Source organism: Rhinatrema bivittatum, chromosome 5, assembly GCF_901001135.1.
Source record: "Rhinatrema bivittatum chromosome 5, aRhiBiv1.1, whole genome shotgun sequence".
Lineage (NCBI taxonomy): Eukaryota > Metazoa > Chordata > Amphibia > Gymnophiona > Rhinatrematidae > Rhinatrema > Rhinatrema bivittatum.
Genome location: NC_042619.1, coordinates 181325385 through 181339002, shown reverse-complemented (window position 1 = coordinate 181339002; position 13618 = coordinate 181325385). Strand labels below are relative to the sequence as shown.

Below are 13618 nucleotides of genomic sequence, written 5' to 3'. Positions count from 1 at the left end.
TTCTCTCTCTTTTGGCAAGATGGCTGCCTCCGGTGCAGAGTGCCTCAGCGTTTCCAAACCAGCATGGGCGTCCCCATCTGCCATGCTCACTCCCGTGGCCCTTACGACACGAGCACGCAACATCTCCTATGCTTAATACACATCATGGCGGGAACCTCGGGAGCAGCCCCACCACATGACATCAGTACCTCCGGGTATACCTAGCCCCCGCTTCCACCTTGAGTTAGCAAGGACTTCGGTTTAAGCTACTCTGACCGCTCCAAGCTGTACACTTAGACACTACTCCAAGCTCCTCGCTCCAGTAGAAGCTCAAGATACCCGCTCCTCGGGGATCACTCGCTTCCAACTACCCTTCGGGGTCCTCTCTAACTAGACAACCGCTCTTCGGAGGTCTCTCTCTCTCTTCTATATTTCAGGATATCGGACCATCAGGTACTCGCTCCTCGAGGGCCTACCAGCCATTATATCCTGCACCACTGACCTTCGGTCCCAACTTTCCACCATCAGGAAGACGCCATCATTCCTCTGAGTACCTCTACGATTCGGTGCTCCAGCTCCACCCACCAGCTGCGACGTTACACGCACTGCGGGTTTCCGCCTATCGTGAAACATCTGGATGAGACTTCACATCTGAGCCTGTTGAACGTACTGGCACTTCTTGGATCAGTGCCTTACCTTGCTGCTTTACCATCTATCTACAGCAGTACAATAAAGCCTCTATCCATACTGTGTCTGCTATCTGAGTTAGCCTATTGCAGTGGTTCCCCACGGGGCCCCTCCCTATGGGCGGAGTCATCTCCATTGCGACCAAGGGTCCACAATGCCACAAACATAACAGCTGGGAGTATAGTAATATCTTACTTGCTCCTAGCCACTCCCAACGTTGTTCTGCTGTCAATAGCATAACCTAACCAGTTAGATTTTAACATTATCTGGCTTAAGGTGAATATGTTCAATGGAAAGTTTTTCTGCTGAATATCCTGAACAAGTTAGCCAGCTAACTTGTCCATTATATTGTCCAAATATTGGCCTCTGTTTTCTTTGACACAGCAGTCTCAGGTTTGTTTGGCATAAAGCAACAAAAAGCTGGAAGAACTTTCTCACGTCTTTAATACATTCCAGAAAATTGGATTGCAAGAGAGCTGTAGCCTAACAGTGAAGGGCTGTTCACCTTTATAAGTGTGTGGCCTTGGGAAAAAATGTTGGAAGGACAATAAAGGTGAAAGTCTGATTTCATCTTAGAAAGGAATCTAGCACACATATTGAGCAACACCCTATTATGTAGACATTTAGTATAAGGAGATAAGTTACTAAGGACTAGAGATCCCCGACTTTGCAGGCTGAAGTGACCGCCACCAAAAATAAGACCTTCTTACTTCAGCTCACAGGAGAACAGACTCAAAAAGAGTTTTCATCAGCTATGCTAAAACCACATTGAGAGTCCATGACATAGCAGGAAGTGGATGGGAAGTTTCATATGCATGAAGTCCCATAGAAACTGCACAGAGACTGGTCTTTCTTCTATATAGTGATGATATGAAGACAGAATCTCCGTACTCTAAACTTCACAGTAGTGACAAAAAGTTGACACAGAAGGAGAGGCAGCAGTAGGCTGGCTGACACACACCAAGAAGTACCTGAATGTAATATACTATAAAGTACAGAAAAAAAATGTTTTGACGTTTGCTGTTCAGCAATCTTATGTGCTGAGCCACTACATCTGCTATTTGCCTTCAAAGCTCCTACTCAAGACACTTAAACAGAAGAGACAACAGGCCTCAGCTGAGCAAGGGAAAGAAAAATCTTGTAAGGAGCTCAAAAGAAAAAATGAGCTGGAGCATGCTGCTAGCAGTTACTGGTTGCCTAGCAAAGGTTTCAAATGTTTCAACTTCAGCTTCGGAAGTTCCTTCAAAGCAGCACGACCCATATGTGTGACTCCACTAAGATTGCTTATTAAGTGAAAACTGTTGAATTAATACAAAAATATAAGCTTGTGAGCAATAGTGTCATTCATCAAAGCTTCAACCTTAGCTTTTGTAATATTAGTAGGGCTTTCAATAATCCAATCACATTGTCAGCAGTCGCCCGGCTGATGGACTCCGTATGGCTTTTCCGGGTCCGGTACTGGTAGGGACACTCCCGTGCAACTACAAAACTCCAAAGAGGGTTAATTGTAAATCCGTCCTCCGCTTCCCAGGAGGTTCCCCTAGCAGGGCTTGAAGCTGCAATGTCTGGCTGGCTGGGAGGCGGAAGCTTTCCCTGGTAAGCCACCGGCTCCATCCAGCTACTGCTGGAGCTGGCTTCGTGCCTGAGTCTCAGCCTTTACATTATAGTCCTCTTCTTTGTACAAACCAAGTCCTGACAAAAAAAAACAACCCAATGGCCCAAAACAATCCAACAAAGAATTTAAAGTCCGGCCCTGTTGGCCTATCTGCCATCTCCCTCGTACCTCTGGGCTTTTACAAATTTTCCCAGAGATAACTCCACCCGCTTGGCAGTTTTAGCAATAGTTCACCAGCAGAGAAAAATAATCCAAAAACAAATGGAAGCCTCTGAATTCCCAGGATCACCTTTCCTGGCACCACGGTTGCAGTCCATCCTTCAGTCTCCCCTGCGTAGGCAGCTTCCTGGAAACAGAGTTCTTCAAAGGGACAAGCATCACGGTCTGGGATCCACCTTCTTCAGTCCTCAGAAGGAGACTGCTCTGGCTGGGGCTCGTTTTTATTGGGTGAAGGCTCCTCCCCTAGTGGTCACGGAGTGGCTCCCAGGTCTTCACCCTCTTCTTCCCACACCTGTGTCTCTTGCCTCTCTACTTCTGGGGGAAGGAACCAGCGTGACTGCCTGGCTCTTTGTCTCCTGGTTTTCCTTCCCTCTTGAATTCCCTTCCTGGGGTTTTTAGTTCCAGGGGGGTTTAGTTCCTGTGATTTTAACCTTCCTCCCTGGGCCGGTACATAGACCCCGTCACACACATTTTAAAAATCTAAGTAAATATAGGTTTTATTGCTGAATTATGAACGGTCATGAAATATGCACAAAAGTTACAGAGGCTAAGAGACTTTATTGCAATTTGTGAGCAAATGCGTGAAACTTGTACAAATTCACCAATTTTTCGGTATGTGTTACCATATGCTACAAGAAAGGTGCACACTTTTCAGTGAGCACACAAAATCACAAAGTTTTTACTATAATTTTTCCCCAATTTAAACAGCCTACTACATAAAAAGATCTTTCTTCAAAAATAGCTATTCATCAGCAAACTTAATTGTACAATTTAAACAACCATTTTGCTAACAGACTTCGAAACAGTTGTTCAATTACTTACCCGAACAATTAAAATCCATTTGATAAGGGAAAGGCCAAATCCACATATTGCCCCGTATCTTCCTGCTATGGTGTTGGTTATACAAAAGGATAAACAAAATCCAATCCAGTTGAAAATAAATGCCACTAGAGAAAAAAAAACAGTATTTAATTTTATTTCATGAGGAACCCAATGAGAAATTACTAATCTGATAATTTCCTTTTCTTTAGTATAAACAGGTGGATCCAGAACATGTGGGTTATGCACCTCTACCAGCAGATGGAGACAGAGCAAAGCTGTCATCACTCTTATTATATACACCTGCACTGACATCTGCCCACCAGTATTCTCTGCAAAAGCCAGCTGTGGACAGACTAAAAACTCGATTACTAACAAATAAACATTCCAGCACTCAGCCAACAGGAAAAAAACACTGAGCTCAGACAAGGAATGTATTAACACTAGTCTAGAGACTGGACTAACACTTACCAGTAATCCTTGGAACGCGCAGCCACCTAGGAGGACAATAGCCCACCCCATGACAACCAAGGACGGGAAGGTGAATCCACCTGTCTATACTAAAGGAAAGGAAATTATCAGATAAGAAGTAATTTCTCATTTCTTAGCATTTAGACAAGTGGATCCAGAACAAGGGGGATGTACCAAAGCTACTCCAGAACAGGACAGGATGCTTCCCGTGGTCCAGTCAAAACCGCACATTTGAAGGCTGTATCCTCCCGGGCCGGCACATCCAGACAATAATACCTAGAAAATGTGGATAAGGAGGACCACATCGCAGCTCAGCAAATGTCGATGGGAGACAACAATCTAACCTCTGCCCATGACACTGCCTGAGCCCTAGTGGAATGAACCCTAACCTGACTAGGCAACGGCTGCTCAGCATCTCCATACATGGCCATGACTACCTCCTTAATCCAGTGAGATATTTTAGCCCACAAAGCTGGCTTCCACCATACAGAACAAACAGGCGATCCATCTTCCTGAGAGATTTAGAAACCTTCTAAAACCTCATAATTTGTCTCTTGACATCCAAGGGCCGCCACAGGGGATATTCATCCGCATCTCTTTCCCTGTCCAGAAGCAGAAAAGAAATGGATTGATTCAAGTGAAAATCGGAAACCACTTTTGGCAAAAAAAAAAAAGGAACAGTGCACAGCTGTATCGTCCTCAGAGTCACTCAAAGGAATGCTCCTGGCACGACAAGGCCTGCAGTTCGGAAACTCTACATGCCAATCAAATTGTCACGAGAAACATTGTTTTCAAGATCAGTAACTGCAAGGAGAGAGCACACATCAGTTGAAAAGTAGGGCCCACTAAAAAATTCAAAACCAGATTAAGACTCCACAAGGCCACCGGTAATCGCAAGGAAGGACAAAGATGTTTCACGCCTTTCAAGAAACAGCCACATCTGGATGAGCCAACAATGTCCACCATTCACCTGACCTCAGAAACAGGCAAGAGCCGCCACATGACCCTTTAATGAATTAAGGGCCAACCCTTTACTCAATCCATCCTGCAAAAATCCCATGAGTGGGATCTCATCCGAATGAGGAAGAACCCCTCGATCTTCACACCAAGTCTCAAACTCGCGCCACATATAGGCTAAGGAAGTGGATAACTTTCTCGCTCGAAACAAGGTGGCAATCACCACAGTAGAATATCCATACTTCAGCAACCGAGCCCTCTCAAGGGCCATAAGTAAGCCAAATTTAAGCCAGATCTTCATGAAAAATAGGCCCCTGCTGCAGCAGATCCCAGTGTGCCAGAAACCGGAGGGGGGAGTCCACCAGGAGCCTTTTCAGATCTGCACACCATGGTCTTCTGGGCCAATCAGGTGCCACCAGAAGCACCAATCCCCTGTGATTCTCGATTTTCCGAACCATCCTGCTCAACTTGGTGTTGTGTCCGTCGGTGCCCAACGCCCTCTCTCCGCCCTTCTTACCTCTCTGGTGCCCCCCTCTCCGGCCGTGGGAAGATTGGCTGCCGCGGCATTCTTCTGCCGCAAGTCTTCGGGCGTTTCCGGACCAGCTCGATGCTGCTATCCACCATGTTCCTGGAGGCCTAGGGGCACGCGCACGGTGCAGCCCCGACTGAAGTACCGGCAATGGACCGAACCTCAGGGGAGTCCCCCGAGATGGATATTTAAGGTCTCAGTATTTGCTAACACATCGAGTTAGCAAGGATTGACAAGGACTGACAACGAGCTCACTTTGTCTTTCTAAGCAACTCTGCCTCCTCGGACTTACCAGAGGTACCCGCTCCTCAGGGGCCTCGCTCTCTCTGTTTTTCAGGTGACAGTCTGGACCCGGTACTCACTCCTCGAGGGCCCTTGTTCCCAGACTTGCTTCATATGCTCTTCTGCCTGGAAGTCATCACTACCAACTACATCAGCTATATCAGTGAGTAACCATCGTTCGCTCCGAGCTTTCCCTGGAACCAGGTACTCGCTCCTCGAGGGTTTGTACCTTCCAGCTCCTGGGCTTTACTGGGACATTGTGAGAGTGTTACCATCTGCATACCCTGCCTACTCACTATATCTCAGTTTCTCTACAGCTCAGCCTCCAGGGATCGCTGTTCCAGTATCTGAGGGACTACAGCCCAGTCGGGCTTTCCAGCTCACTACTGCCATCTCTGGTGGTTCAATGTACCGTTTAATAAAAGAACTAGTGTGTATCTGTCTCCAAACTCTGAGCCTGACCAGTGGTCCCTCTCGGGATCTTCCCCCGGGGGCATGGTCATCTGCCACCAGCCCAAGGATCCACCCACAACTATCCCAAACAATAACAGATTGCTAACTCCAGCAACTCAGTTCTGAACACATGGGCCATGGGAGGAAGGCATACAGCAGCTTGCCTCTGGCCACTCTTGAATGAGGACATCAATGCTCAGGGACTTTGGATATCTCCTGCAACTGAAGAAACGAGGAACAAAAGGCCACATCGATCCACTATCAGTTGAAACGCCTCGTTTGACAATTCCCATTCTCCTGGGTCCAGATTCTGTCTGCTGAGAAAATCTGCTCATACATTTTCTTTTCCTTCAATGTGCGAGGCTGGGATCTCCTTAAGATTCACTTCCCTCCATTCCATAAGTTGGGCAATTTCCTGCAACATTTGCTGGCTCTTGGTTCCTCCCTGCCGATTGATGTAGGACACAGTCTTTGTGTTGTCTGACATTATTCGGTCCGCTTGACCTTGTAACCAATCACTGAACCACAAGCATACCAACAAGATGGTTCAGGCTTCCAGCCAATTAACGCTCCAGAGAGACACTTCTGTACTCCAGCACCCTTGCGCTGTAAGCTCCTGACAGTGAGCTCCCCAACCCTGGAGATTGGCAACTGTCGTGAGTACTAGCCAGTCCAGTGATCTTAGGGTAACCCCCTTTCTTAGATGATCACTTTTAACCACCACTGCAGTTGAGTGCAGACCTCCATCGGCAGGTGGAGCTGAATCAAATATTCTTAAGACTGGGCTCCAATGAGACAGCAGAGTGCGCTAAAAAGGAAGTGCATGTGCCCTCTTCCACGGGACCACCTCCAGAGGTGCCGCCATCAAACCGAGCACATGTAGAAAGGACCACACTGTTGGGTATATTATGTTCATTAATAGACACACCTGTGCCATCACCTTCTGAATACGGCCCTCGGGCAGGGTCATGTCGAACCGAAAACAGAGATATTCCAGTGACTGTGATGGCTGAAGATTGGTTCATGAACCTAGGAAAAACAACCTGGCTCCTGCAATAAAGAGATCGCCTTGCTCGAGACCTAGAGGCTCTCTTCCAAACAATTGGCCCAAATCAGCCATTCGTCCAAGTATGGGTGTACCAGGATCCCATCTTTTCTCAACTCCACCGCCACACCTTGGAAAAAATTCTGGGCGCAATGGCCAAACCAAAAGGTAGCACTCGAAACTGATGACGCCCCAAAACCGCAAAACGAAGAAATAGTTGATGCTTTAGCTGGATGGGAATATCCAGAGACATCAGGAACTCCCCTGACTGTACTGCCATTATCAATGAGCACAAGGTTTCAATGCAAAAACAAGTCGCCCTCAAATGATGGTTGACCCCTTTGAGATCCAGGAAGGGACGAAAAGAGCCCTCCTTCTTGTGAAATAAATGGAGTATTGGCCCATATTTTCTTGAGATGTGGGCACTGGAACCACAGCTCACAGGCTGAGGAGTCTTGACAATATGCACTCCACTGTCTCACTCTCCTGCAGAGAGTTGCAGGGAGATACCATGAACACGTTCCGAGGAACACTGCAAAACTCCAGCACATAGCCATCCCTTATCACTTCCAGAACCCACTGGTCTAACGTGATCTCGAGCCACCTCCGATAAAATAGAGAGAGGCAACCGCTTATCGCCTGTTCCCTGAGGTGGGTTGGAACACTTTCATTGGGAGGCTCGAGTTGCTCCACTATCTAAACCTGTACCCCATCTGGGCTGCCTGGGACAAAAGGACTGAGATCTACTCAAAGGTTGAGTTCTCTGAAAAGCTACTCCTCTGTAGGGTCAAAAACATCTGAACCCCCTAGTACAACCTCTCGTGCTGAAGGATCACAGCACCTGTTTCTTATCTTCTGGTAATCGAGGAACCAGGGTCTCACCCTACTTATTGGCCATTTTCTCCAGCTTACTCCCAAATAAGAGTGAGCATCTAAAGGGCCACTTCGTAAGGTTAGACTTTGAGGTTGTATCGGCCGACCAATTTCTCAGCCATAGCTGATGCCTGGCCGGTATTACCTAAGCCACCCCTCTGGCCAAGATGCGGACCAAATCGTAGCCTGCATCTGCCAAAAAGGTGGCTGCTGGTTCCATCACTGCCCTGGAATTCACACCAGATTCATCGATCTCCTGAGAGAGCAGTAAACAAGAGCGGGCCACCAAGGAACAACAAGAAGCTATCTGCAAATTCATTGCCATTGCTTCAAAGGCCTGCTTAAGGATAGCCTCTATTCTCCTATCTTGTGCATCCATCAAGGCCGCTTCCCCTTCTACGGGAATAGTCATCTGCTTGGTAACAGCACACACAAGTACATCCATCATTGGAAAACGCAATTGCTCTCTCAACTGGATCCAGGGGAGATAGTCCTTCCAAGACTCACACACCCCCCCCCCTTTAAAAATAGCTTCCAGGGTATCCCATTCAAGATCAATTAATTCTTGAATGACCTCCATAATAGGGAAGAAACATGAGGCTTTACAGAAGGAATTTAAAATTGGATCTTTCTTTGGCTCAGACATGGAATTAGCCCCAGATACTTCAAGCATATTCTGTGTCTGAGAAATCAGGGCCGGTAACTCATTTCTATGAAAGAACCGCAAAATAGTTCTATATGGCTCCAATCCTGGAGGAATTTCCCCATCCTTTAGGGAGTGAGGATCAGTCTCATCATCCATGCCATCTGGGTCCTTATCAGGAAGACTGGCTCCAGGCATACCCTGTTTACCCGCAGCACCAAGTGTGTGGGATTTCACTGCCTGTGACCCTAACCTATTAAGATTGGCCTGGGCTGAGGACTGCACCTGAAGGAAAGACTGCAGTCCTTGAAAAAAATTCTACCCAAGAAAAGGCAGAGGGATCCATGCCAAAACCAGGCGGCACCTGCCCTGTGCCTACTAAGCTAACTTCCTGCACTGATGAACCAGTTAGGGAAGCTCCAAAATCAGGCAACCCTTCTGGCAGCTTTTTTCCCATTCTTACACCAGGCTGGGAAGAACTGGGCTTAGGAAAATCAGACAAACAATTTTCTCTGAGCCTCCAAACAGTGCTGACACAAGTTAGAGGGTGAATATGACAAGCAACACATAGGGCAAGGCGCTTAGGCTTCTTTGCTATGAGTGCCATCCATCAGCCTGTCAATATGCCCTAACAGGCGTTTGACAATAGTTTACCCAAAATATTAGGAGATCACAAATAAGCTGCTCAACATTGTGCCTAAATAAGTGTCCAAACTGAGCTCACCCTGGATGCTCAGATAGCGTGTGCAAAAAAGTGCATGCATACACTACTGGGTGCCCAACTAAGCGCACAATGGGCCGTACAGCCTGGCGCACAAGCACAACCCGACATAACTGAAGAGGGCAGTTTTCTGCACACAAAAAACTCGCGACAACGCCACTGCAGCTTACCACGCAGAAACTTAGATGAGCCTTACAGAGGGGACTGGTCGAAGGGTTGCTCAACCCGCAAGGCTGCCCCATCCCCTGAATTGCACCGGAAGCAGGAACAACCATTGGATTGAACACCAAGTATAGGGACTGGGGGGAGGAATCCCTATTCAACTTCACTTCTGTTTATTATTATTTTTATAAATTACCCTTTACCTGAGCATCTGAGTACAAGGTCAGTCTTCGGCTGCGAGGGGGTGAGGGCATATACCTTCACCGCTATGCTCAGCTTCCTGCACCTGCTTACATTTCAGCTGTTTGGTTTGTTTTGTTTTTTTTAACAGCTAAGTCCATGCCAGTTGAAAAACCAGCTACTGGACCAAGGCACTCATCTGAGGGACCACAGAAATCACCTCAGGAATTCTCAACTGAGGGAGGGACCATAAGGTATCACTCAGGAGAGTGGGGTGAATAAATTATTTTTTTTTAAGTAAACCCCAATAGGGAGATGCAAGTCAATCTGCTGGAGACGGAGAAAACTGGCAGGCTGATGTCACTGCAGGGGGTATATATATACTGTGATGTCAGCTTTGCTCCATCTCCTGATAGAGGTACAAAACCCACTGGTTTTGGATTCACCTGTCTGTATGCTAAGAAAGCAGAGTTGTTTACCTGTAACAAGTGTTCTCCTAGTCAATAGGATGTTAGTTTTCACACATGGGTAATATCATCGGATGGAGCCTGGCATGGAAAACTTATGCCAAAGTTTCTAGAACTTTGACTGGGTACACTGAGCATGCCTTATACCATGCATCCACGTGGGGTCCCTCTTAAGTCTCATAACACAGAATTACAATAATAATAAATAAAATAATAGGAGAAACCCAACTCCCCAGGGTGGTGGGTTGGTTTCATGAGGACTAACATCCTGCTATCCTGGAGAACACAGGTAAGCAACTCTGCTTTCTCCTAGGACATTCAGGATGGTAGCCCTCACACACAGATGAATCTCTAGCTACAGGCTGCTCCCCAACACAAAAGGGGACCAAAAGACACAAAGCAGGTGCCAACAGGCACAACAACAGTGCTGTAGGTAACAGAGGGGGAGACAGCCTAAACCCAAACAATGGGCCCTATGCAGAGAGAGTTGGGTTCTTATGTTCTTACACCTCAAAGAGATCCCGGAGGACAGACTTGCCGAACCTACTGTCACGTCGGCCATCCCTATCCAGACAGTAGTGTGATGCAAATGTGTGGAGAGAACTCCACATCACAGCCTTGCAGAGCTCCTCCATGGGAACTGCTCACAAATGGGTCACCGTTGTTGCCATGGTTCTGACAGAATGAGCCTTGACAAGATGAATGAGCCTTCGAGATACAGTCCTGCCTGGGCATAACAGAAGGAGATGCAATCTGCTAGCCAAGTGGATAGTGTCTGTTTCGCAACAGCAACTCCCAATCTATTTCTGTCAAAAGAAATGAAAAGTTGGATAGACTGTCTATGAGCTTCTGTCCGCTCCAGATAGAAGGCTAAGGCTCTCTTGCAGTCCAAAGTGCACAGTTCTCGTTCACCTTGGTGCAAATGAGGCCTGGGAAAAAATGGTAGAACGATTGATTGGTTAAGATGGAAATCAGTCACCACCTTAGGCAGGAACTTAGGGTGTGTGCACAAGACCACCCTATCATGATAAAACTTGGAATAAAGTGGATAAGTCACTAAAGCTTGGAGCTCGCTGACCCTGCATACTGAAGTGACCACCACCAAAAATATGATCTTCCAGGTCAGGTACATCAGGTCACAGCAGCTCAAAAATAACTTTCATCAGCTGAGCTAGCAGCACGTTGAGGCCCCAAGACGCAACGTGAGACTTCAACTGAAACAGGCTTCGCATGAAGTATATAACTATAGGCTGTACAGAGATGGGTATACCATCTACATCTTGGTGGCATGCTCCAATTGCACTTAGATGAACTCTATAGGAGTTGGTTTTTAGGCCAGTATCCGATAGGTGCAGAAGGTAGTCAAGCAGTTTTTGTGTGGGACAGGAGACAGGATCTAGGGCATTCTGCTCACACCACACAGAAAACCTCCTCCACTTCAGACCGTAGGACCTTCTAGTGGAAGGCTTTTGAGAAGCTACAAGGACCCAAGACACATCTTCGGAAAAATTCAGTGGCTGCAGAATCAGCCTCCTAATATCCAGGCTGTGAGTGACAGGACCTGGAGGATGGGATGTCGCAGCCTGCCCTAATCCTGTGTGATGAGATCTGGGGAAGCTCCCAGACTGATCGGTTTCTGGAGGGACAACTCCCGGAGGAGTGGAAACCAGACCTGTCTCAGTCAATGAGGGGCTATGAGGATCATAGTCCCTTAGTCCGCTTGAAGCTTCAGGACAGCATTCGTTACTAGAGGAAGCAGAGGATACGCATACAGAAGACCATTGCCCCAATGGCGAACCAAGGTGTCCGAGGCTGGTTCGCCATTTAACCTGTACAGGGAGCAGAACAGAGTCATCTTCCTGATGCAGGGGGATGTGAACAAGTCCATGTCTGGGTTCCCCCAAAGGCATAAGAGCAGATTCGCCACCCCCTGGTCCAGCAACCACTCATGGGGCCTGAAGGCTTGACTCAGTCTGTCCACTATCACGTTCTCCATTCCGGCCAGATACATGGCCCAGAGCACCATCCCATGGCCCAGAGCCCAGAAGCAGATCTGGACTGCTTCCTGACACAGGAGGTACAACCCTGTCCCTCCCTGCTTGTTCATATACTACGTTGCTACTTGGTTGGATCAGGACAACTTTGTTGGACAGCCAATCTCTGAAAGCCCATAGAGCATACCTGATTGCCCAGAGCTCCAGGAAGTTGATTTGACATTGTGTTTCCTGGCTGGACAACAGACCCTGATTTTGGAGCCCGTTTATATGAGCACCCTATCCCAGGGTGGATGCATCCATGGTAAGGACAATTTGGGTAGGGGGAGTTTGCAAGATATTCCCTGCTCCAAATTCGAGAGAACCTGCCACCAGGACAAGGAGTCCCAGAGAGACGGAGTGATGCAAATGCGAGCCCGGAGATCCTGGGTGGTCTGGCACCACTGCAACCTCAAGGTCCATTGTGTTCTGCACATGTGCAAACGTGCAAAGGAAGTAACATGGACAGTTGCGGCTATGCAACCCAACAACTTCAACACATACCGAGCAGATACCTGCTGGTTCTGCTGAATCACCTCCACTATGAATGCCTGAGCTGTGTTTAGCAGGGCTCCAATGAAGTACAATTGAGGTGACTGGCTGCGATTAGACTTCGAGTAGTTGATGACAAGCCCTAGTAACTCCATCACCTGGATGGTCAAGTGCAAGAACTGATCTGCACCTGCCTGAGAGGTGCTCTTGACCAGCCAATTGTCCAGATAGGGGAAAACATTCATTCCCAGTCAACAGGCACTTTTGTAAAGACACGTGGGGCCCACATTAGCCCAAATGGCAACACTCTGTATTGAAAGTGCTGTTTTCCCACCACAAATCTGAGATACTTCCCGTGACTTGGGAAGATCTCGATGTGGGTGTACACATCCTTTAAACCAAGGGAGCATATCCTGTCCCCTTTTTGCAGGAGGGGAATCAGGGTGCCCAGGGAAACCATCTTGAACTTTTCTCTTTTTAGAAATTTGTTTGAGCCCCTCAGATCTAGGATGGGACGGAGCCCCCCTGTTCTCTCTGGAAGCAGGAAGTACAGAGAAAAGAATTCCTGCCCCCTTTGCTTTGTTGGGACACGTTCGACCGCTCTGGCCATTAAGAGGGTGGACAGCTCCCTTAATAGTACCTTCTGATGCACTAATGGCCCCCAAAATAGGCACAGAGGAGAATTTGGCGGGACACCCAACAGATTTAATCGGTACCCTTAATGGACGACGGACAGAACCCACTGGTCCAAGGTTAAACTGGGTCACAGATTCAAGTAGTTTACTCCCGACCAGTGTCTCAGGTATGGGCAGTTGGCTTATGCTTTCTACAATCCAGTCAAAACCTCATCCCGGCATTTGGCTGGGGCACCAGTTGGAGCTTGGGAGCTCACTGCTGCTTGGGATGGCCATGGGAGCTCACTCTTTGCAAACGGGCGCGAAGGGCCGGAGGATAGTACTTGCTCTGGCGGTAGAAAGACTTCCTTTGACCC

General features: G+C 47.7%; 1 protein-coding gene across 1 annotated transcript in view; it reads right to left on the bottom strand.

The window, feature by feature from the left end:
- NDFIP2 (Nedd4 family interacting protein 2) overlaps positions 1 to 13618 on the bottom strand; it is a 254226-nt gene that overhangs the window by 66263 nt on the left and 174345 nt on the right. The window contains exon 5 of the mRNA XM_029603057.1: positions 3323 to 3447. Within this exon, the coding sequence (XP_029458917.1) occupies positions 3323 to 3447 (125 nt within the window). The remainder of the gene's footprint in view (positions 1 to 3322; positions 3448 to 13618) is intronic.